This window comes from Lepisma saccharinum, chromosome 30 (genome assembly GCF_977018435.1).
Source record: "Lepisma saccharinum chromosome 30, izLepSacc3.1, whole genome shotgun sequence".
In the NCBI taxonomy this organism is placed as follows: domain Eukaryota; kingdom Metazoa; phylum Arthropoda; class Insecta; order Zygentoma; family Lepismatidae; genus Lepisma; species Lepisma saccharinum.
This window is the reverse complement of record NC_139258.1, coordinates 2494135-2520169: the sequence shown is the minus strand read 5'-3', so window position 1 is coordinate 2520169 and position 26035 is coordinate 2494135. Positions and strand designations below refer to the sequence as shown.

Sequence of the window (26035 nt, the reverse complement as noted above, 5' to 3'; positions counted from 1 at the left end):
CCTCGTCGAGCAAGTGTTTAGGAAAGAACACTTACTAAAAAGATGATGTAAAATATACATACTTAAAACCGTGCAATACTCTATTAAAACAAAAGAACGTTCAAAGTTGCTGAAGGCAAACTGCCGATCGGTGCTCAGGGTAGGCGAATGTACGGTGTCAACTCGTGTTTGGAGAAGGAAAACTCCTCCCCTCCGGCCTTTCCCCAACTGGGGAAACACCTTGTGTGAAGTACGAGGGTCACTATTTATATTTTGAGCCTAACAATGAAAAAACAGTAATTTGGCATTGAAAACTGCTTTATTGTTTTTCGAAGTATTCTCCTTTATGGTCAATACACTTTTGCATTCGTTCGAACCATTTGTCAAAGCAGTTTTTCCAATCTTCTTGAGACACCTCCATAATATGGTTTTTGAACGCATCAACGGCGTCTTCTGCCGACGAAAATCGTTGTCCACACATTTCATTCTTGACATTCGGCAACAAAAAGAAGTCATTGGGTGCCAAATCGGGACTGTACAGCGGATGACCCATCAATTCGATTTTTTGACTGTTCATAAAGGCTGTTGTTAGACGAGATGTGTGACAGCTGGCATTGTCTTGATGAAGAATGATCCGACAGTGTTTGTTTGTTTTCCGTATTTGACCGAAGACCTCTGGAAAACAAATTGTTGTGTACCATTCAGAGTTGACCGTTCTACGTTCCTCTAAAGGCACAGTTGCCACATGACCAGTTTTCCCAAAAAAACAGGAGACCATTTGTTTCGATGTGCTTCGAGCGCGAACAACTTTTGTTGGATTGGGTTAATCTTGAAACACCCATACAGTCGACTGCTGTTTACGTTCCGGCTCATATGCATATATCCATGATTCGTCACCTGTTACAATCTTACATACATCTTTTGAAGCACCACGATTGTATTTATTGAGCATTTGTTTGCACCAATTGACGCGAGCGTCTTTTTGAGTTTTTGTCAAATTGCGTGGGATCCAACGAGAACATACCTTTCTCACAGCTAAATGATCATGTAATATTTTATATATGCTGGTGGAACTAATGCCTATGGTTGCCTCAATCTCACAGTATGTCACATGACGATCTTGCAGTATTAGGTTTTGCACAGCATCAATGTTTTCTTGAACAACAACTGATTTTGGACGACCTTCGCGAATCTCGTTGGTGAGCGAATGGCGGCCACGATTACATTTGTTATACCAGCGTTTCACGGTGGCAAAGGATGGGGCTTCATCGCCAAATGTGGAAGTAAGTTGATCGATGCACCCTTGTCTTGATAATCCACATCGAAAATCGTAAAAAATCGTCGCACGAAAATGTTCACGAGTTAATTCCATTTTATTGTTGTCGCTCAATCTCCAAGGCAACATAAACAACACAAAAGAAGCTATTGACAAAACATTTGAAGTACGTTATGGTTAATAATGCCAGACGATTCCCTGCAAACGTCAAATCGCGCCTAACTTCAATCAGTGTTGCCAAGGCTCAAAATATAAATAGTGGCCCTCGTAGAATTCACCTTGGACTGGTGACTCATGAGCCCCAGTTGTGGAAAGGCCGGAGGGGAGGAGTTTTCCTTCTCCAAGCACTAGCTGACACCTTACATTCGCCTACCCCAAGCACCGATTGACAGTTGGCCTGCAGCAACTTTGAACGTTCTTTTGTTTTAATAGTGTATTGCGCAGTTTTAAGTATGTATATTTTACATCATCTTTTTAGTAAGTGTTCTTTCCTATACCTTTTGACCTAAATACTCAACCAACACTTTCTCGATGAGGCACCATGTCAGGTGTCTGAAAACATCGCATTTACCTGAAGAAGGAGGTAGTATAACCTCCGAAACGTTTGACCAATCTCATGCTCACACACGTAAGTTACTGATTTTTAATCTAGCAACAATTAATCCTACCAAGTCTCTTTATTTTATCAACAAGTCAAGGATTCGAGACTTAGCCTCTGGCTTGTGATAAAGATGTAATTTTTTGTGCTTTTGTTATGAGGTCTGGTCATTTTGCGGTGGGTGTATTGGAAGAAAGTAATAATAATTGCTGTGAATGTTTTCAGTTTTATATTACATGTTTGTGTTACAGATTTGATTCAAGGTAAATTTTTGCTGTTTTACAGGATAGTAGATTACAGAGTGGAGATCACATACTTCAGATTGGAGATGTTAACTTACGAGGAATGGGCTCGGAACAAGTGGCGGCAGTCCTTCGCCAATCCGGTAGCCACGTGCGTTTGGTTGTTGCTCGGCCTGTGGAACCAACATCTCCAGATTACCAGGTACACAAACTGATGAAATTAATAGGCTGGAATTTAATTACAAATTTGAGATGCAAGATTGTATGAGGGGGAGCCAAACAAAGGCCTTAAAAGTCTGATAAAAATTGACAGCTCAAAATACATCCGGTATCAAGCGTTATTTACAAAACAACCTCAAGGGTGCAACACTGATCAAGTGAGCTCTACAAATCAAATTTTCATAATTTTTAAAGATGGCGCCTGCTTCACACACTTGCACCAGTGAAGAGCAGTGCTTTCTTGCCCTCTGGGCCGGCCCCCGTGGCGGAGTGGTTATCACATCTTGTTATGATGCCAGTGGTCTCGGGTTCGAATCCTGGCCTGGGCATGGATGTTTGTGAGTGTCCATTCATCAATTTCATCATGTGCGGATCAATATGCACTAAAAAAGTGGAAAATATGCATGCATCTATGCACTAAAAACAAGTAAAATATGCACTCAAATATTCAAATTATGCACTAAAGGAAAAATATAGGCACAAAAAAAATTCCTACTCATGGTGTCAATGGTTGCAGTTCAATCTTTTGTTTGTGTGATAAGTTTGAAATTCAATTAAATCAATACGATGGCAAGAAGAGCACAATTTATTGATTAGCATTTGGAATAAATGGGTTGTTACGTTCTATACTATAGATTACAGAAATGCAGCTGTTCATCCCCCTCTGCCCTCCTTTTTTTATCTGGTTACAAGAGTGAAATTTCAGTTTAAAAATTTGGAAGCCTTCATGAATGCATATGCTACCCTTCAATAGGTTTAAAACCTATCATCATGGTTTCCATCTAGAGCCCAACTTTACGAATGACTTTCTGAACTGTTGAATGTTTTTGTATAAAGTGCTTAATTCTCGAAGTTTCTTTGTAGTGGCAGTTTTGATTCCAGAAATGACGAAACAACACTTCAAGCAGAAAATGTGTATAATTCATGATTTTCAGTTCATGAAATCCTGAACATTTCACATCCCAACTTGTCAGTAAATGTCAGGTTTTTTTCACCCCCATCCTGCACACTGCCACTGATATTGGATATTTCTGTAAGGAAAATATAATGAAATGCACTTTTGAAGAACACTTTTATTTGTAATGTTTTCAATTTTCATATGTTTATGATTTCATTTCTCAAGATATTCTTGTTGAATGTGATTTCCTCGGACAGGCTTTTAATCTTCCAAGCTATTTGTCATCCCTGTTGGGGGATGGCAACAGTGCTCTATCAAATGTTTTTAGATTTTGCAAATATCTGACCTCTTCCACCATCTGCGAGGAAGCTTTTAGTCCATTCTGAATTTTTAATGAGCTGTGTTTGTCTTGAACAGTTCTTTTCACAAACCTTGCCGCTTATTTTTTTCCGAAGGAGTTTTTTACACCACTTGTTTTAATTTTTTAAGTCAGAATTTTAGGTAAGGAGATATTTCTCTCACTCTCTTTCCTTATAACCCCCCTTTCTCTCTCTCTTTCTCTCTCTCTCTCTTTCTCTCACACACAAAAGAGAGGAAGAGAGAAGTGGAGAATCATCCCCTTTCCCACGAGAGAAAGAGAGAGAAAGTTTACTCCTTCCCCTTTCACCCCCTTCCCCCACCCAAGATGCACACCCCTAGATCCCCTTCTCTCCTTTCTCTCTCTCCTCTCTCTCTCTCTCTCTCTCTCTCTCTCTCTCTCTCTCTCTCTCTCTCTCTCTTCTATCTCCTCTCTCTCTCTCTCTTCTATCTCCTCTCTCTCTCTCTTCTCTCTCCTCTCTCTCTTCTATCTCCTCTCTCTTCTCTCTCTTTTCTCTCCTCTCTCTCTCCTCTCTCTTCTCTCTCCTTTCTCTCTCTTCTATCTCCTCTCTTTCTTCTCTCTCATCTATCTCCTCTCTCTCTCTTCTATATCCTCTCTCTTCTCTCTCCTCTCTCTCTTTTCTCTCCTCTCTCTCTCCTCTCTCTTCTCTCTCCTTTCTCTCTCTTCTCTCTCCTTTCTCTCTCCTCTCTCTCTCTCTTCTATCTCCTCTCTCTTCTCTCTCCTCTCTCTCTTCTATCTCCTCTCTCTTCTCTCTCTTTTCTCTCCTCTCTCTCTCTTCTCTCTCCTTTCTCTCTCTTCTCTCTCATCTATCTCCTCTCTCTCTCTTCTATCTCCTCTCTCTTCTCTCTCTTCTCTCTCCTCTCTCTCTTCTATCTCCTCTCTCTTCTCTCTCTTTTCTCTCCTCTCTCTCTCCTCTCTCTTCTCTCTCATTTCTCTCTCCTCTCTCTCTCTTCTATCTCCTCTCTCTTCTCTCTCCTCTCTCTCTTCTATCTCCTCTCTCTTCTCTCTCTTTTCTCTCCTCTCTCTCTCCTCTCTCTTCTCTCTCCTCTCTCTCTTCTATCTCCTCTCTCTTCTCTCTCTTTTCTCTCCTCTCTCTCTCCTCTCTCCTCTCTCCTTTCTCTCTCTTCTATCTCCTCTCTCTCTTCTCTCTCATCTATCTCCTCTCTCTCTCTTCTATCTCCTCTCTCATCTATCTCCTCTCTCTCTCTTCTATCTCCTCTCTCTTCTCTCTCCTCTCTCTCTTTTCTCTCCTCTCTCTCTCCTCTCTCTTCTCTCTCCTTTCTCTCTCTTCTCTCTCCTCTCTCTCTTCTCTCTCCTCTCTCTCTTCTCCCTCCCTCCCTCTCTCCCTCCTCTCCCTCTCTCCTCTCTCTATCTCTATATATATCTTCTCACTTTTTCCCAAAATTTTTGCTCCCAAAACTGTTATGCGTATTATGCACGGAATAATTCTGTCAGCCAACTTGAAACCATACAGGGTCATTCCATGATTTTGGGACTCTTGCCTTGATTTTTCATGTTTACGGAACCCTATCATGTTATATATCATTGTAAAGCTTAAATCCTGCAGTTTCTGAACGTGGGAACAGTATTAAATTCAAGATAACAACACTAATGTGAAATGCGCTTGAAATAAGTTCATCACAAAATGAAGGAACGTTCTGATTTCTATGGTGCTTTGGATGAAAGAAAACATAAGGAAAAAGAAAACAATAATTAAAATTCCTTAATGGAAGAAATCTTGTGCTGCTAACTGCTAGTTTGAGGGCCCTGAATGTGCCTCTTATAAATGTTATATTAGTAATGGAAAAAGTATATATTTTGAAATTCTTTTAGAAAAAGTAAAGAAAGAATGAGAAAAATCATGTATAAAATTTTGAAGGCCATTTCATACTATTTTTCACTTTGTAATGTAATGTAATGTTCTGTGACACCAAGAAAAGCAGTGCAAATCTGGCAGAATTCAAGTCTGCACCTTCCGTCACATGGGATGCATATCAGCAGTATTTGTTGGGCAAGAAATAATAGAAAATAACTTGCTGAGCACTTCAAATCCATAATGTAACTTTCATCTTGCTTTCTATTATTACGGAATAAAGAAGGTGGTTAAAGAGTGAAAGCTTTGGGATGCTAAACACAGTGCAGGGAGGGGGGGAGGTGGCATGAGTTGGTGACTTACTGTTTACACAAAGAGGATATTCTCCTCTTGGTCCACATAGCAACAGGTGACTCATTGAATTGGTATGATGTTATTCACTCTTGATCAGCATAGCAACAACTCTACGACCTACAACTAAGGAATCCATTTCTTGAAACTGGATTGTACTGCGCATTATAAACAAGATATAATTTTTTGTAACTTTTGCCCATCAAAAACCACGTGCACTATACACGCGTAAATATGGTATGATCTAATTACCCCCAGTTGGCAACACATTAGTACATTGCAACACATTCACAATGATGGTGTTGATTTCTGCTACCCACAATTGGCTTCACTATACCCCTGTTAAAATTGTCACATTGGGTAGCACTTCGTGGACATTGCTATTCACTGTTTAATTAATAAACAGTGCATCGATTATTTTTATAACAGGTAATATGTCGCAAACTTATCATTTCATTCATCAGATCCAATGGCATGCACATGCAATAATGCAAATGAGATGATTTGTGAAACGTTACCTGGCAAAAAATCATTCACTGTGTCTTTTTATTATTATTATTATTATTGTTGTTATAATAATAAAAATACAGAGTGAGTCAAAAGTCAGGTTACATAGGGATTTATAGTATATCTTCAGTGTGTGCACATTGAACATCAATGCATTTGTGCACATGACGTTTCCGGTTATCCAGAACCTTTTGAAGAACGTCCAGCATAATCATGTCTGCACATTGCACAATGCGTTACTTAAGATGCTGGATGTTCTGAATCTTGACTGAGTAGACGAGCACCTTTAAATGACCCCAAAGTACAAAAGCCATTGGATTCAGGTCTGGACACCACGGTGGCCACTCCATGGGACCACAGTGACCAATCCATACACCAGGAAACTGGAATGACTCTCGTACAATGAATGAGACAAGTGAAACTTCCTATGTAATGTGACTTTTGACTCTGTAGATTTGAAGGTGAATAATAATGCATTTTACAGCACAAGCCACGTTCCAGTTTCTTGTGCCAAAGTATATAAATGGCACACTATGTTCCATATATTTCTCAAATAAAATTAGTGAATATGCACAGTCCATACTTTGTAACAACAGTATGTAGTTACACTAATTGTATTCTTATTTCAGGCCCTTGGCAGCCATGCTCCAATTGTACCCACAAAGATCTTGGGTGACCCTGATGAGCTGGAGCGACATCTGTTGCAGAATGGCTACGCTGAAACATTCAATCCTCACCCATCCGTGATGGACACCTATGACAATCATTTTATTTTTAATCAGCAAGATTCCGGTCTCGCGCAGACAGAAATAGAATTGCATGTAAGTGTTTTGTTCATTGGCTAGATTTTAGTGGAGAGAGTGCCTCAAAATAAAGGGTGTTCATAAACTTCCAGTACCATTACAAAAAGCATACCTCTTAAACTTCATGCAATAGAACAATGCTGTTGATTGCAAATGAGCTACAACTGTCCACGTTTATATATGCGCCCCTCTACTTGCTCTTAGAACATCAAGGCGATATCACCAGTAACAGTTAGGGTACTCTCCGTTATTCTTCTTCGAAGAGTAGCAACATCTGGAACAGGAGTGCGGTAAACACAATCTTTGACATACCCCCAGAAGAAGAAATCCAAGGGTGTGATATCAAAAGAGTGCGGTGGCCAGGGAATAGGTATTTTGTAATGGTACCGGGACTTTTTGAACACCCTGTATTTCCAATGGGGTGTGTACTGATCAGGAATTCCTGGAATTATATGCAAAGGGAATTAAATGTAGATTCTCTGTGTTAAATGTCTGTTCTTCATAGTTGCTTTGTTTGTGTACAAAATGTCTTTGTCTTATGCTACTGTTGGTGATGTCAGAGATGAAGAAAACAGAGGTAAACATCAATGATATACAAAATTCATATTCATATTTTGGGAAATGAGAGACATGTTAGTTAATAATTACAGGGAAACTTAGTACTCATGCTTTCCACGAAGCTATTTTGGTTTGTTCTATTAATTTCAGAGCCGGTCCCTGTGGTGGAGTGGTTAGCACATTGTGCTACCATGCCAGGGGTTCTGGGTTTGAATCTCAAGCGGGGGATGGATGTTTGTGAGTGTCCATTCATCAATTTCATAGGGATGGGCCGATATGAAATTTTGGCCAATACCGATGTACCGATACTGATAACTGATATTCTACCGATCCGATATAAAATTAGAAATGGTCCTTGAAGAACCCGAGTTCATTGATCTCCTTAATAAATGTGTGTTTTGAGGTGACTGCAATGCAAAAGAAGTTGAATATTTAGACATTTACTTTTTTAGAAAGAAGGGCATGGAGATTTTCCATAAAAATTACAACAAAATGGCTGAATTTTTTGCTAAATTATAAGATATTTATCGATATATCAGATCTGTAAAATTTTACTGATAAACCAATACACCGATATGCCTATATTGGCTAATACCGATAGAGTAACGATTAATCGGTCCCATCCCTACAATTTCATCATATCATCACTCATCCCCATCTTCGCAAATTAGCCAAAAGTGGTACAAAAGTGAAGTAGAATAAAGCAAATCAATCTATCAAAAACCCTACTGCAGCAATTAACACCAGTGAACGGCAGACAACATGAGTGCCTAGCGGGAATCGAGAAACAAAAAAGAACAGAAACATGCCAAGCAACAAGATAACAAGTTCCAACGAGGATGGTGGCAGTGGCCAGTGAAATTAATAGATCAAACCAAAAAAAGCTACGTGGAAAATGTGAGTACTAAGTTTCTCTGTAATTATAATGCATATTTTCTATCAAACACGAGGTTCTATTGACCAGTATGCCAGATACCACAAGGATTGATTTCTCAGCTTGTACCGATAATTATCCTGGCCAGGGCATGAGTATTCTTTGTTGGTTCCAGGGATTGGGAGGGGAGGGTATGTGATTGATCTGACCAGTCTGATCAATGACGAGAGTTTCCTGAACGTGATGGCTGCAGTGTGCATGGGCTCTGTCTAACTGGAAGATAATACTTTTGTAGCAAATGGGCTGCCCCCATGGCTTTTAAACACACTTCCAGTAGACGTAAATGTGGAAATCGTTTCATTTGCCCCACTGCTGTGCAATTAATCCACATTTATATCTTTGTTCAGTAAATTTTGGCAATGATTTGAAATGTGTTACTCTCAACCTGGACACCCTGTATTACTTTATTTTTCATCCTGTATTTTTACATTGATAGTGATTTGTTTCATTAACATAACATTGAGAAAGCCCAAGCTTGAAAAACTCCTGTCTGAAGATTGTTCACAGCATAAAAAGGTCCCATCTCCTCAAGGTTAGGAAGATTTCAGACCAAAGCAACAAGTGATACCTGTTGCTTGGAAGTGAACCCTCACTAATAAATGCAAGCTTTCAAACTGAAGTGACAAAACAAGCTTGTTGCTTGCATGTCACTCGGACTGGGCCGTTTTCTCAATACTGTGAATTGTGTCACCTTGGTCTGCTGATTTTGCATGTGCACTGAATGTTTTGTTTTAGACTGAAGGGGCTCATGTTCATCATGTGCTACTTTGTGTGAAATCCCCATGTCACTTATCACGTGCCTTTTGTCATTTTGGTTTGAAAGATTCCTTAACCCTTTGGGTGTGTTTTGTGTATATATATGCTATTTACAGTGTGTTATTGCAGTGCGAAAGGCCTATATGTATGCTTTGTGTTTGCTTTGACTAGATTCGAATGTGGGTGGCATATATATATATTCGCCCAAATGTTGAGAACATAACAATCGCATTAGGTGACATTATGCTGGCTGTAGTAAAAACAAAAGCATTAGCGGCAGAGGAAGAAGACGAAAAAGAGGAGGACAGATAACATAAGAAAAGTTGTTTGCTCACATTTCTCGTAGTTTGCGCATAATAGAAAACCAAAATATGGCAAACAAACGAAGTTTGTGTGTTGCGGGCATTAAGTTGTACTTGTTTCAAAGACTTTCACACCAGAATGATTTATTCTGCATGAACCTGAAGCCCATATATGCTGACATGTTATGTAATATTGCATAATTGTATTTGTGTATTTACATTTGTGCAATATGAAAGGAATTCTATAAAAAAATACTGCATAAAAAAAGGCAGGCAAATAGCGCTGTTTTTTTTCAGTTAATTTTGTTCAATGGAATTCTGCTAAAAAAACACACTTTTGACTCATTCAGAAAATTCCACACTTAAGGGGTTAAGGTTAAAATGTGTAGTGAATTGCTACAATATTCATGCATCTATCAGAGCTAGATGTGTCCTCTTGCATTGTAATTGATCTAACTAACTCTCTAGCCTTCTTAAACCCGAAGATTGATGGCTGCAGCAACACAGGCCTTCCATCTGTCCCTATCTTGAACAAGATCTATATACTGTTTTCCCTCCATCTTCGTCTTGGCCTTCCTACAAGTCTCTTACCATCAGGTTTCCCAACAAGAATCCTGTAAACTCCTCTTTCCTCTCCCATTCGTGCCACATGGCCTGCCTACCTAAGTCTTCTTGATTTAATTATTCCAATAATATCTGGACATGAATACAAATTATGTAGTTCTAAATTATGTAGCCTTCTCCACTCACCTGTCTCCTCATCCCTTTTAGGTCCAAATATTTTCCTAAGGATCTTATTTTCAAATACTCTCAATTTATGTTGCTCTTTCAATGTAAGGGACCAAGTTTCACAGCCATATAATAATACAGGCAAAATTACTGTGTTGTATATTTTAATTTTTAGTTTCTTAGATATTAAGCGAGAAGACAAAAGTTTATGAAGAGAGGAGTAACATGCATTTCCTGAATTAAGCCTACTTTTTATTTCCTCTTTAATGTAATTTTCATTTGTTAGTATTACTCCTAAGTACTTGAATTTGGAAACTGGTTCAAACGAGTTGTTATCAATAATTAAATTTTGATTATTACTTAACACTTGTTTTCAGCCTGTAAGCATATATTTAGTTTTCTCCTTGTTAACTTCCAAACCTATCTCTTTAATTGTAATTGATCATTAATCCATTATTTCGCAGCCACAACCTAGCCTCGTAGTAGACGTGGTAACGAATCCAATGCCGATAGCAGCCGCTCCACCCCCACCTTCTTTGGCCACGACCACCCCTTCTCTGCCTGTTTTGACCATGGATATGATGTCCCTTGAAGCTAAGTTACCTGAAATGGAGACATTTGAGGTTGAACTGAAGAAGGATGCTCACGGCTTGGGAATAACAATTGCAGGATATGTGTGCGAAAAAGGTAAGACAATATTTTATATTAAGTTATGTTGTGGAATGGAAATTTTAGCCTTCGAAGTTTTAACATGTGCATGTTATTGTTACAATACCTTAGACAACATACTGAAATACAGAGTGGCCCACATAAAAGTGGCCCGGCGTGGTGATACCGGATACCGGCCGAAAGAATGGTACAGTACAAGAGGTGAGACGAAACTCTCCCACCGGTGTGCTGGGTCAGAAACGCGGAACTTCCCTTATCTTGCACACAGGCAGGGTTGCCGAACGTCATAAATGTTGTGTGAGCATGAAGAAACAACGTGATCGATTTCCTGCACCTTCTTCGTCCTCCCGAAAATATACTATGATTCAGTGGCTCGTTCAAAACATCATCCCCTTTGACGCACACATGTTCAAACCAGAATTGTATTCATTGGTGAATCTTAACAAACCCTGTTTGAAGAAGTTCAAAATTGATTCCATCTTAGCAGAACACGGTCATTCCGTTTACTGTGGAATCCGCTACTAATTTGTGCACAGAATTTTGTAGTCACGTTACCACTTTCAGCGTGGCAAAATTGTCAAATCACGTTTTAAGAATTGAGGATGAATATCTCAAGGCAGAACCGTTAATTGATAGTGCAACAGACTCATTATTATCAATATTGCCGACGACAGTGCTTTTGACTTCGATAGTCTCTTGGAAGATGATAGCTCCTTGGAAGATAGTCCCATCAACGAGGATAAAATGAATGGCATGGATGACATAACCTATAGCAGTGGCGGTGATTATGGGGGTGGGGTGCCAGTTGCCCCCCAGTTTTTGCCACTTTTGGCCCCGCACTATGCTAAATCTTATCTACAAAGGGAAATATACTGTCTTTGCTCCCCCCCCCCCCCAGTTTTGGAACGCAATCGCCGCCACTGAGTGTAGGTATGCTCTACCTTAATGCACTATGTTAGCAGCTCACTTCTTGTGTATTTTTTTTACTGTAAAAACCTATTTTTTTTATGAACTTCAATTTCTTGCTTACTTTTCTTGTGTTCTCGTTCTGCGTAGACAGTTTGACCCGTATGCACTGCCATCCCTGCTTCCGTGCGTCCCTCCCCTACGTATGGCTTGGGCGTGAGGCAGCAAGGAGTTTCTTGTCTTGCCTATTCTACTAGGAAAGAGTAGGAAAATGTGAACACTGGCTTACCTGCATGTTACATGAGATGCTGAAAGTGGCCCCCATTAACGTACACACACTTCTGTGCATGTTGCAGCATATTGGCTAACACAGCCTGTAGCTCTTCACGGCTGATGCTGCGGATGGTGTTGGTAACGTTTCTCTGCAGTTCAGCCAGGGTATGTGGGTTATTTGCATATACCTTGTGCTTTAAGCATCCCCAGAGATAAAAATCACAGGAGGAGAAATCCGGGGAACGAGGGGGCCACAACCCCTTGCTTACTTACATGTGCACTCTTCTGTAAACAGTTCATGCACCAACCCCAGGGATTCGTTCCAAGTGTGGCATGTGGCTCCATCTTGTTGGAAGTAGGAGTATAGTCTTTCTTCTGGTGTCAGTTCATCGTAAAACGTTTGCAAGAAGCCACGATAAACTAAACTGCACTATTCACTGTTGATTCAAAGAACACTGGACCCACTATACGTGTTCCTGAAACTGCGCACCAAACACCAATTTTCTGGTCATGGAGGAGTGTTTCGTGCAGGATATGTGGATTCTCAGCGGACCAGTACCTCATATTCTGCGCATTCAAGTAACCCGATAAATGGATCCACGCTTTGTCGGACATAATGTAGCAGAGGGTCCAAACGTTCGTCCGCAATCATTGTCAGTAACCAATTACAGTATGCAACCCATTTAGCTGTGTCTGGCTCCTTCACTTCCTGGACACATGTTACTCCATATGGCTTCAGTTTCAGAGACTTCAGCACACGCTGACATGTTGTTCGTGACACATCAACCTGCTGGGATAGTTTTCGGGTAGACTTTCTCAGGCTTTGTGTTATCCGCTGCGGAATACATACAATTATTACCTCGTCTCTGGTATTACCCGGCCTGGCTACTTTTATGTGGGCCACCTGGTATATAGGTTCACTAACTCAATGGCCAAGGAGTGTGTTAATCTCACTACCGAAAGCCCTGGGGTCAGACCCTTGCTTGGGCATGGATGTTTCTTGTGAGGGTCACTTTATCAATTCCATTTAATCGTGACTCATCCACATTGTTCTACTTAGCCAAGTATTTTAGAAAAGCAATTCTAAATATTGTGAAATGGAGCCCCCCAGTCCCTGGTTTAAATCCGGCCCTCTGGATTATTAACCTTGTATTATCCTTTCAAATCACCCTGGGTGCCAAGCGAGCAGATTATATTTGCGCCGGAATTATGAAAAGGGGGGTTTCATGTAACATTTATATTTTTAGTCCCGGGTTCGTTACACATGTACAGAAAAGTGAATAAACAACTGGTTTAAAATTAACAGTCCTGTAGTTCTTAGAGTTAATTCTTAAATCAGAACATTTCGAGTAGGATTATATGATTTGATTTTACATTGTTATATATATATACATATTTACATAGCATTTCCATGTATGTCTTGCATAGACCAAATTATCAAAACTCTAAACCAACAAAATTGCGCTCCTATGGCTTACACCATCGGCACTTCCTTTACCGCAGGGTTAGCATAACTATCTCTGCGGGCCTACCCTCAGCTTAAACGATATTCCATTCATTACAATGCGTTTCCTTATGCCTTTACTCTTTCTTTTGGGCATCAATTATTCAATACGGAAATATCCAAATATTCAAAGCTTTTCTAAATGGGGCTTTGGGACAGCAAACAGGGGTTGGCTTACACCAAATGCTACATTATTATATCAGTCTAGCCACCAAAAGTGGACTAAACTCGAGGAAACGTTCCTCATCGTCAAAAAGATTGGGAAACACTGTTTTTTGCTAAAGTCCAACTGGCCTTTTTTATAATCGGGGTAAATGTCCGTGAACGTGGACCCCGTAGCACTGGAAATTCCACTGCAACGGTCTTTTGAAAGACAGCTCCTCCAAATGGGAAGCTTCTAATATCCAGCAAAAATCACAATTCATTAAGCACATACAGTTTCATTGAATAATAACATAAAAGTACACTCAATGAAACATATTACTTAACCCTACACATTGTAGCTGGCTAGCAATTAATTAATATAATAACAAAACCAGTAATAGTAATCAGAGCTTTAGAAAGTTTTATTATTATTTTAGATAAATATTTTTATCACATTTTTTTAAAAAAATTATAAATCCCAAATATCATCAGGCAATTCAGAATCATCATCCCTTTTGCAGAGATTCTTGATGTTTTTCCATTACATTAAATTTTAAAGATGGTGGCCTACTCCACTTGTGAAGAAGAAAACTCCATAGTGGTTTCCTGTCACTCTTTTTAAAATGCTTCTCTTTTCATGTTCTTCTCCTCAATATTATGGCAATAAGATGGCACGAACACAATTTGGACATTATACATTTAAATCCAAGAACAGGTTTGTTAGCTCACGTCATCGAGGAGAAGCAGAACACAAAAAGATTTCTGCTGAGGAGTCGCCATTTTGAACACTGGCACTGCCAGTAGGGAGAGGAAACCACTTTTCATTGTTGCCAGACAAAATTTCCACAGTTGCTCTAAGGTTCGGCTGGACCTTTGGCATGCAAATGGGTGAATTTTTTCAAATTTTCCTCTCCATATGAAAAATCCTTGGATATTTCAAAATATGAAAAATTACATACGCTTAGAATTGCTTCTAGAGCATTGACGTGAATTTTCATGTAGTTTTCTTTCACTGTTGTCTAGATATTATCAATAGTTTAATAGACTTACGTAATCGCGAAAGTATTGATAATATCTAGACAACAGTGAAAGAAAACTACACAAAAATTCACGTCAATGCTCTAGAAGCAATTCTAAGCGTATGTAGTTTTTCAAATTTTGAAATATCCTCGAGGTTTTTCGAATGGAGAGGAAAATTTGAAAAAATTCGCCCATTCGCATGCCAAAGGTACAGCCGAGCCTTAAGCTACAAATGCATATGTTGGCTTGCATAGCCAAACAACTACTTACAACTCCAATATTCTTTTGTGTACACCCTGTATCATGCAATTAAACAAAATCTAAGGGGTCAGAAAACTTAGACATACATATACAAAACTTTTCCAGTTATGGTAGATTTATAAGGTGTTATCATAACTAAATAATTTCCACAATTGAAGTGCTTTTGGAATATGTAAAAGGTAATATGCTATAACAATAAATATATAAATGTTGGATGTTCTTTATTATGTCAATTGTTGGAAGTTTTTTATTGAATGATATATCCTAGTTTGTGAATAATTTTCTGAAAGGGACAATATTGTGTTATTAATTTTATTAAATTTTAAGTTTATGATGTTTTAAATTAGTAAATTTGAATACTTACTGATTAATGTTAATTTTCTCAATATTTCTCTTGTAGAGGAATTATCAGGAATTTTTGTGAAGAGCATTAGTGAAGGAAGTGCAGCAGATGTATGCAGGAAAATCCAAGTGAACGATCGGATAGTGGAGGTAAGGTTTCATATATTCATACGTATTTCCCATCATGTTTTTTTTTTTAATCTTGGAAGCAGTATTTAGTGTACCTGGCTTCTGCCATTTGATCATTATTAATCACTTATGACACTTATGGAGTTTGTACAGGAGTACTACAGGAAGGATCATTAATAAGTGAAGTCACTGTTACGGTATTGGCCCGAATTTAAGCTGCCCCCGAATATAAGCCACACCCTAAAATTTGAAGGCGCGTGAAAAAATGATACCCGAGTATAAGCCGAGGGAAGAAAAGAAAATTTGTTCCCTGAAAGATCTCGTTGAAAGTGCATTTTTCAGTTTCGGCTCAGCAGCAACCCAACATCACACATTAGATTTGTCAAGTCCATATTTCCTTCCGGCCTCTGTTGCTTGAGGCTTTAGCGTAACGAACAACTGCACCGTAACTACACCTTATTCCCAGACTTGATGATGCTTTCTTCTCCACAGGATCGTTCATATTGGCGACAAATCTTGTAGATCCACTTCAGTAGAAATGAATACTTGTATAAGCTTAGAGAAGAACGAACATAATCTTAATAATATCAAAGAGTACGTTATCAAGAATGCCGACAGTTTTTACACTGCCCAGTTAGAAACAACAATGCTATTGTTGGGTAACATTATGGTATCTACAATGCTATTGTATCCTTATTTCAAATGAGAAATCAGCACATTTTTAACAGCATATGACTTGACGAAATGTCATAATTTTTTTAAGGTTGCGAATATAAGACTCATCCTAATTTTTCACAATTGAAATTTGGATAAAATGTGCGACTTATATTCAGGCCAATTCGGTGTATGTTTTATGATGGACAGGAGGAAAACAACTTATTATTATGTAAGAAGGAAAACAAGCTGGTTCAAGGGTGCATTGTCCATCCCCTGTCCTATGATGCAAGCAACAAAAATAGAATTCCAAGTCGAGGGTCTCTGGTTGCAGCTGAGAAGAAAACCTGAATAGGAACGGGTGGCTCATGTTATTTCCACGGAAATCTTAAACTCCAGGATTCTTTCAAACAAGTAGTTGTTAAAAACATATAACTGAAGTATTTTTCTTGTTGGGACTGAACTCTAGCGTATAACTCGAAATATTGTATAACTGAAATATAATACTACACAACCTTAGGGCAGTTGGCACGGACCGTTAGAAAGAAAACATAATATTGCAAAACGTATAACTGCGATTTCACTGTATAAAATGTGGGGGTTGGGTAGGGTGCAAATCAGTAGGGAATGTCTGGGATTGCTACTCCCCACTAGACTTGAATCTTGCTATCAAAGAGTGTTTTTTATCTCTGCCAGGCATGGGCACATCCAGACCTTTTTTACAGGGTGGGGGCATACAAATAATTTTTACTCCGAGGAAACACTTTCCCAGGAAGGGCAATGCTTTGGAATTATTGGTAAAGGAAGTAACATTTATTTTGTTCCCCATGTAAAAAAGCACAATGAACTGAATGAAAATGATTTTCACCACTTGTATTTTGTGGCCGGCTCCCGTGGCCCGTACATCGCAGTACGGGTTTGAATTCTGCCCTGAGTATGGATGTTTGTGAGCGTTCATTTATCAATTTCTTCATATCATCACTCATCCCCATCTTCGCAAATTAACCAAAGTGGCACAATAGGAAGTAAAATAAAGCAAATCATTTTTTTGGTCCCCCCCCCCCCTATTCCTTTCTAGATATACCCATCCTGCCAGGGATGATTTTTATCCTACAAATTACAGCAAAATACTGGTCATCTAAAGAATGCGATTTGTAAGAAATATGATATTTGTTTTGAAATGAAAAACTCAATATGCTGACCAAGGCAGAAATTAATTTTATTATAAAACATAAACTAAACATAACGTTTCAACCTTCTAGCAAGGTCTCCTTCAGACTCTGCACCAAGTACAAATGAAACAAGGTACAAAACAGGATGATATATACATAGGGGCATGCATATTTCGTTTTTGACAAAAAAAACTAAATTTGAAAAAACACATTGTAGTGTTAATTTTTCATGTTTTTGAAAGGTGTCAGATGCATTTTGTGACCATGTTTTGTCACGAAATAATGCGAAATGAACTCTTGATCACGAAATTTAGGGTTTTTTCACCGACGCGGCACCTTCTGAGGTCTGAATTATCCTGAGAGTTATGCAATTCCCGGAAAATTGATTAATTCTGCTGTTAGTATTGGAGAAACAAAAATTGACTCCTTTACACAGAAATAAACTTAATACTCTGATAACTACATAAATGGGCTATTAGAAGTGAAATGTTAATTCTGTGGAATAAGTGTAGTTTTTAAATCAAGTTTAGGATTATATTCACAATTTTAAAACCAAAATGTCTTTTTATATACCACTTTTGATCCAATTTTTCACCGCTATAACACCGATATTTTATTTTATTTACCGCTTTTGAACCCGAAATTGACTCAGTTTTTATACCGAAATTTTGTTTTTTTATTTACCAAAAATATGTGCCTCTATATATACACAAACATTACTCCCCTCCAGACTATTAGAAAGTTGTTCTGGAACATTCTAGCAGGTGGCTTTCCCTTGTCAACTGCACTTTCACCTAAAAGGCGATTTAGATAAACATTTTCTTTCTTCATTCTTCTTCCTTCTTCTCTCCTCTTTCTCTCTTATCCCTTCCACTCTGTTTTTTAAAATTGCCTGAGTCACAAACATATATTCCTTTGAAATGTTTGTTATGATAATTTGTTTCGTAAATATCTGAGACTGTCGCAACATGTAGAGTCATGGACACTTCTGGTTTGTGACGATTCCATCAACGTTCAAGGGGATCGTTCCAACCCAGAAGTGTCCGTGACTGTACCTATTTTGTCACCCTAATTTTTGAATCTACTTTGATCCAAGGTCAAACGTGGAAAAGAGTAAAACGTAACTTTTAGAAAGCTTAAAATCGGTTAAAAGTATGAAAGTGCAATCTTGTTACAGGTACATGTTGCGACTGTCTCAGCCTTTGTATGTTGACAAAATGTGACATGAAATTCTGTCTCTTTTTTTACAATTTGCCTCTTGTTTGTATCAGTATTAGGGCTGGGCCGATACTGAAGCTGATGTATCGGTTGGAATTTATAGATATCGGCTGATACTTTACCGACATTTTGCTATTTCACGGGCTTTACAAAAATACCTTGTGACACTTTTGAGTCATTCCATGCCAAATCAACACAGATATGTGCATTTTCCAACCTGACCATCTCAGATTTTCATGAAATTTGGGGAGTTGAAACTATGAATGGAACTTAGTAACTATGAAATTTTTTAGTTTTGTGCGTCTTGTAATTGTTAAATTATTCAAGGTCAAAGTTAGCATAAATTGCCCTTTTTGAGCTCGCTTAGCTATACTAAATCTGCTGTAACTCCACTTTTGCCTAGGAAGCTCAAATAAAGCTTATTGTACAGGGAATTAAAGCTTTCCAGTGATATATAACAAGCCTACCTTTGGATAAAAATATAATTTTGTCATGTGACCTTGACATTTGACCTTGAATATCTCAAAACACTGCATCACCAAAAATCGTGAAAAAAATATATTTGGTCCCTCATACCATACTCTAAAACATATCAAAAATCATTCTGGGACTCCAATGGGATCAGAAGATGCAAAAAAATATGTGTAAAAGCCCCATTATATGAACTATGACGAGTTAAATGTCCCTTAACACCCCCTACAAAATGTTAAGGAGTTATCCTGGGTATAATTGGTCATAAAAGAAATAGGTTAGGCACAGGGAGATCCCCAGCCGTGTGTGTCAAGCGCAGGTCCGGCATATTGTTGACCGCCATATTCAATTCAACGCAAAAATTCCAAAACAAAGGGGGTGATGTGATATATCAAATCAGGCTAGAATTTCACGAGAAATGAAGTGACGAAGGTTTATCAAAGGTTTAACGAGCAAATTAACTGAAAATTATGCAAAATTCGAAGTTTCTTTATATTTGCACCAGTTTTTTTTTGTAAAAAACTAAATTCTGCTTAACATGACAAAATTCTTGACAATTTTAAAGCAAAATGCTTTTAAATCCTCAATTTACGATGCTTATAATTAGAGGGGAACACTAACACACTAGTATAGATCAATATTTTGTAAAAATTTTAATCATTATAATTTTGAAGTATCTGTATCGGTAGCAATTTGTTAGGGTGTCGGAATCTGTATTGTCTTAGCCCTAATCAATATACACAATCTGCTTATTTGTCCTCCAGGTTGATGGCCGCTCATTGCAAGGGTACACAAACCACCAGGCTGTTGAGGTACTCAGGAGCACTGGGCAGATTGTAAGGCTGCAATTAGAACGTTACTTGCGTGGTCCAAAATTCGAGCAGCTGCAGCAGGCCATTGCAAACAGTGAATTGAAGCCGCCAACACCATCGTCGCCGTCAGCTGCTTCATTGCCTAGAGTTCCGATCAGCACGGTAAGTAAGCATTGCAAATTGCTGCGAATCATGACAAGTTTTGAGTGAAGGAAAGGTTAATTTCTGTCATTCCAGACTCAGTTTTATTCGAGGATTGTTTTACGTAGTCTTTTTCCTGTCTTGCTTCTTTGTGCCTATGCTGAGTGTTTTCGCATTGGGTAAAAAACCTGGGAAAGCCTAGGAAATCAAGTTGCGAATTGGAAGGTGATGGAAAAGTCAGGGAATTTTGTAAAAAATGTTTTAAAAAACCTAAAAGACTGTGAGTATTAAATGTTTTATTTTGCTTTCCATGCTTCTACCCTGATAGGTACGAACTGTTGCAGATTTGACTTGGTTGATAGCCCGAGAGAATTTATTCATCATTTGTTGCCAGGAAAGCTTCAAAACTTACTTCATTCATTTGATTAGCATGCAAAATTAAAGACATACGAGGTGTGGCTAGAAAAAAACCGGATTGATGTTGCTGTTGGCAAACGACAAGCGTGTCAAAGTCAAGCGTGCATGAGTGTATAACGTGATATCCTGCCTATCCACTCTGTGATTTTCCAGGGTGTGTGGCGCTCAGTTCCGCTCTAGCTTGTGGACGAAGTGAACCGTATGTCTGTGCTCCGTCGGAAAAATGTTAAGTGTGAAACTGGAACAGCTAATCAATTTGAAGTTTCTTATGAAACTTGGAAAATCTACCACAGAAACTTCTGGTTTGCTGAAGGAAGTGTATGGAGATAAGTGTTTATCACGCACGCAAGTGTTTGAGTGGTTTCAAAGGTTTAAAGAGGGACGAGAAGTGATCGCGGATGACTTGCATCCTGGACGACCTTGCACGTCAAAAATGGAATCAATTGCAAATGTGGTGAATTGATTCAAAAAGATCGTTGCTTGAGTATTTGAGCTATTGCAAAACAACCAACATTATTAAATTACGGTGCTGACGATCCTTCGTGAGCGAGTAAGAAGAAGACGTCCTGATTTGTGGAAAAGCAAGTCATGGATTCTTCATCAGGACACGGCATTGTCAGTCAAGGCTTTTTTGGCCAAGCATGGGATCCCAGTGTTAGAACATCCACGCTATTCACCGGATATCACTCCGTGCAACTTTTTTTTATTCCCAAAGGTCAAATCAGCACTGAAAGGAACCAGATTTACGACCTTAGAATCTGTGAAAACAAAAGCGGACGGAGGCCATGAACATGGTTTCAGAAAATGATTTCCAGCGATGGAAGATTCATATGGAGCGGTGTATCCATAGTGCAGGGGAGTACTTTGAGTGTGATAATGTTCGTATTGTACAAAATAACCAATAAAAGATTCTGTAGCAACAGTCCGGTATTTATCTAGCCACACCTCATATATTAAATCATTATAGAATGGTTTGAAAATGTATTTTAAAAATGTAGATAAATATGTGTTTATCTTGGCTTGAGAAACTTGTGGAAATCCGGGATGACAAATTGCAAGAAAAATTATATAAAAATCACTCAAAATAACTATATTATTTTTCATCTATACAAAGTTGTTATGTGAACCTTTAAGAAGAACCTAGATATTTTAAAAGTACCTGAAAAGCATGAAAAGTTGGGAAATTTGGTTTTGCCCAGTTAGTGGGAACCCAGACAGAGTTTTTAGTGACTGCACTGCGTTCCTGGGGAACTGGCAATGTTTAGGGATTTTTTTTTTGGGGGGGGACTAAATAATAATAATACTGAAGATGTTCTGGAACATACATTTTATTTATAAGCTTTAGAAGCATCTTTTCTCAGTGCAATGGGTGACATTTCACAAACTTCTCATTCATATTATTATATGACCCAATGGAATTGTAAGACGAAACCAGGAAATCAAACCCCATCAATTTCAAGATAGCTGATTGGACACAAAAGTGTGATTTCATAGCTGCCAGATTGGTGGTTATACTTTTTACTTTGTCAGTGGTTGCTGCTGTAAAGTTTTTGACTGCTGATACCATGTAAAAAGAAATGTTTTCATTACGTTATATTTTGTGCTCATAATGTTATATTTTCTTTACATTTCTTTCAATCCAGTACAAATAATAAAACGGTTATGAAGAATTTGTATTTTTGTTATTGTATGTTGATTTTCTCTCATTTGGGGTTAATTCATGTGATGAAGATGAATGATGATGATATGATCCATATTTTTATGTGACGTCACAACTTTAAAATATGTCACTGATATATTATACTTTTATGAAAGGACACGTAAATGTTGTGTTATTATATGTAATATTGCACCTTGTTTGTAATGTATATCTTTTGTTTAATGTTTATTGTATTTTATGCTATATTATGAGTAGTTTAATGTATCTTCATGTTTGCGAGATTGCACTATACAAATTTGTATTTCTAAACATGTGTAGATGTCAGTTTTGTTGATTGTATCCTTTTGTAGATGGTGAGAGATTCATCTGTACTTGAATCTGTGTTCTCGAAAATAGTATAAAAGCGAGGATATCGCATAAGAAATAACACACTTTCGCCACGGATTGACGAAGCTTTTAAATTTAAAAGGAACTCCTCGGTGTTGTGCATACATCTTGGTATGGTAGTTCAGGGCACAAGCTAGGTCTATGTGATCATAGGCATGCCGATAGCCATGCATTGAGTTTATGCGTTTTAGTTGAATTCCGCGCCAAAGCGAAATCCTCGCCTTCGTCTGAAGTATATTCACATTATAATTGCCATAAATAAAGAATACAACCTTTTAGTTTATCTACTGCAGCAATGTGGTTTTATTTCTCTGTGCTGTGAATATTGTCTTTGCCCAACACTATCCCTGTACCTGAGGGGAGTCTGTGTACTTCACCGAGTCTTATCGTTCACCGCTGATTATTATTAAGTTATTATTAATAAATATAATAATACGTTACTCTATCTATGTTGCCCGATATATGCATATCAGTGTATCGGTAAAATTATAGATTATTTTACCGGTCCGATATATCTGTAAATATCATATAATTTAGTGCCAGATTCGGCCATTTTGTTATAATTTTTATGAATAATTTCCATGCTCTACTTTTAAAAAAGTAAATGTTTAATTAGGTAACTTATTTTGCACTGCAGTCTCCTCGAAACATGCATTTATTAAGGAGGTCAATGAACCATTCAGATTATATTGGATCGGTAGAATATTGGTTATCGGTATCAATAAATTTTATGTCTGTACTTTATCGGTATCGGCCAAAATATCATATCATCATTCGTAGTAAATTGATTTGTTGATGGTTTTGTTAGCAAAACTCTTTTGTTTGCAGGATGGAGAAGATTCAACAACGGAAATTGAGGTGGAAGGAGAGTCGCAGACAACGATAGATTCCATGGCACTAGAACAAATCGACGCCACGAACACGGAGGTAGAGGTGGAAGATGTGGAGTTTTTGATAGACACCAATTACGAAGGGCCTCTGATGTCAACAGTGGAAGCTGCAGTGCATGCAAAGTGGTCCAAACTCATGGGTCCAGATGTAGAGATAGTGGTACGTATAATACCGATAATAAGGGTCTGAGCGAAGTTTACGTATCGTAGTATATTTGCCGATTGTTGGCTTGTTTCACTTTAGAGTTGGCAGACATGAACGAGTTTAGAATCAGCAAGGGTTGGAATGTGGAGATGTTGTAAGAGATTGGCAGCAATGAAAGAGAGAATTGTGTGAATTATGGCAGTGATTTGAAATGTTTCAGTCTCAATCTGAACACCCTGTATTAATTTATTTCTGTGGGGTGGAGACACATAAAGAGTAAAGTTTACACATTTTTGCCATTTGTGTACAAATACTTATAAAAGAGTACAGTAATGCTATACTTTTGAGAGAGAGGGAGAGGCACGTTTTATTTTTCCTTTCAGTTTTGTATCAATCATCATTGGGTGAGTAATCTACACAAAATATCTTTCTCTTTACGGATTACAACCTTCACTCAATCCCACTGGTGAGATCATGCTTGCTGACACCTGTTGAGATACATTTTGTTATTTCAACACCATTAAGCCTTGTTTCCATGATATGAAAAAGTCAATATGCTGACCAAGGCAGAAATTTAATTTTATTGTAAACCATAAACTAAACGTAACGTTTCAACCTTCTAGCAACGTCTTCTTCAGACTATGTACCAAGTACAAATGTAACAAGGTACAAGAACAGGATGATGTATATATGCAAAAATACTCCCCTCCAGACTATTAGAAAGTTGTTCTGTACAGTATTGTTGACAAGGGAAAGCCACCTGCTAGAATGTTCCAGAACAACTTTCTAATAGTCTGGAGGGGAGTATTTTTGTGTATATATAGCATCCTGTTCTTGTACCTTGTTACATTTGTACTTGGTACATAGTCTGAAGAAGACCTTCTAGAAGGTTGAAACATTACGTTTAGTTTATGATTTACAATAACATTAAATTTCTGCCTTGGTCAGCATATTGAGTTTTTAATTTTGTTGTTGTTGTTGCACTAATGTCCTTCCCATTTTGTTCTTCGTTCTGTCTATCTCTAAAATATACTCCACTTCACATACCCCCTATCACGTTATCCCAGGTTTGATTCGTAGTGGAGTCACATGGCACAGTACGATCCTACTTTTAAACTCTTAATTCTAGTCTCAGCGAGTCTACACATTAGGGGTAGGCCGCGACACCCGAATTTCAATTTAAAAACCCCATAAAAATCTGGAGTTTACCCCCTCTTCCCCTGCTATTTTGGGAAGAGGATGCAAACTTTAGTCTTTTTTTTTTTTCAAAGAATGGACGTTTCCCCAAGAGAATGAAACTTGTTTCATGTTCCTGGGTGCCATACAAGTTGAATAATGAGCCAAGGTCCAAAAAGCACAGTAATTTCGTAATCAGCAAAATGATACGAAAACGTATCAAAATCCAAGAGAAGGTTAATGATAATGATACTATCTACGGTTTAACATGATTAGTATTTTGTATATCATTCTACAGAAAATATTTGCTATTTTTGCCTATAAAATATATTGAATTTTAAATCAAGAGAAATTTAAGTGCATTTACAGTTTACGTATTACATTTCCTTTCATATAAGCTTCACCCCAAACGTACATATATTTTGCTTCCTTTCTTTGAGCCTAATGAACACCATTAAATGATTACAAGATTAACACATTCGGGTCTAGCCTCATAATACAGCATTTTTACCTCTGGTCTGCGGTTTTTTGTTGTTTTTCAAAAAAAATCATAGAAAAATATTTTTAATTAGTTTTTATTTGCCACATATTTCTTAAATCTACAAAACATCCTCTTTTCAATGAACAAAAATTTGTTAAATTTTCTTTTGATTTTCAGACATTTTTGAATATTTTTTTCAGCAATGTTTTGTGAAGAAGAAAAAAAGTACAACATTGTAACAAATGTTAATATAGAGATATTTTAAGTTCGTAATCTGGAAATTTCAATAATTAACTACATAAACTATCAATACATCTTTTGAATCTTGCATAAGAATACTTCTTATGTGCACATAAGAAAAAATAATTACAAATTACAAGTAATTATCTTTTGTATGAAAAAGTAGCTGCAGGACAGGACCAGACGATGTATCATTTGGTTCTGCGTCATCTGTAAAAATTAAACAAATGTGTAAATAAACTAAATAAATAAAATAAATTTTCATTTGACATACACTATACAAAATAATAAATGGAAAAACTAAAAATACATCAGTGCAGGTAGGAGAAACAAGCAAGAGGCAAGATGAATAGACCCAAAAAAATTACCTCTTCTCACTTCATTCATAAAATACTAGAGCTTGCAACACTGTTTATATTGTCAACAATTAATTATTACGAATATAACGTACCTTCCAAATCTTCAAATTCATCTGCATCATCAAAATCGTCGCTAACTTCAAACTCTGAGGCGGAATCCTCAGGCAGAATTTCCTCTATGCAGTCTGGATCTAACAACGCCATTCTAAACAATGCAACG

The 26035-nt window shown here is 37.8% G+C and overlaps 1 protein-coding gene across 5 annotated transcripts in view; it reads left to right on the top strand.

Moving 5' to 3' along the window:
- The window catches only part of LOC145981803 (multiple PDZ domain protein-like), a 963820-nt gene that overhangs the window by 201362 nt on the left and 736423 nt on the right, over nt 1–26035 (top strand). For all 5 annotated transcript variants that reach the window (XM_083115230.1, XM_083115226.1, XM_083115228.1 and 2 more), the window contains 6 exons: nt 2139–2297; nt 6892–7083; nt 10809–11031; nt 15522–15613; nt 19872–20081; nt 23353–23574. In XM_083115230.1, coding sequence (XP_082971356.1) covers nt 2139–2297; nt 6892–7083; nt 10809–11031; nt 15522–15613; nt 19872–20081; nt 23353–23574 — 1098 coding nt within the window. The remainder of the gene's footprint in view (nt 1–2138; nt 2298–6891; nt 7084–10808; nt 11032–15521; nt 15614–19871; nt 20082–23352; nt 23575–26035) is intronic.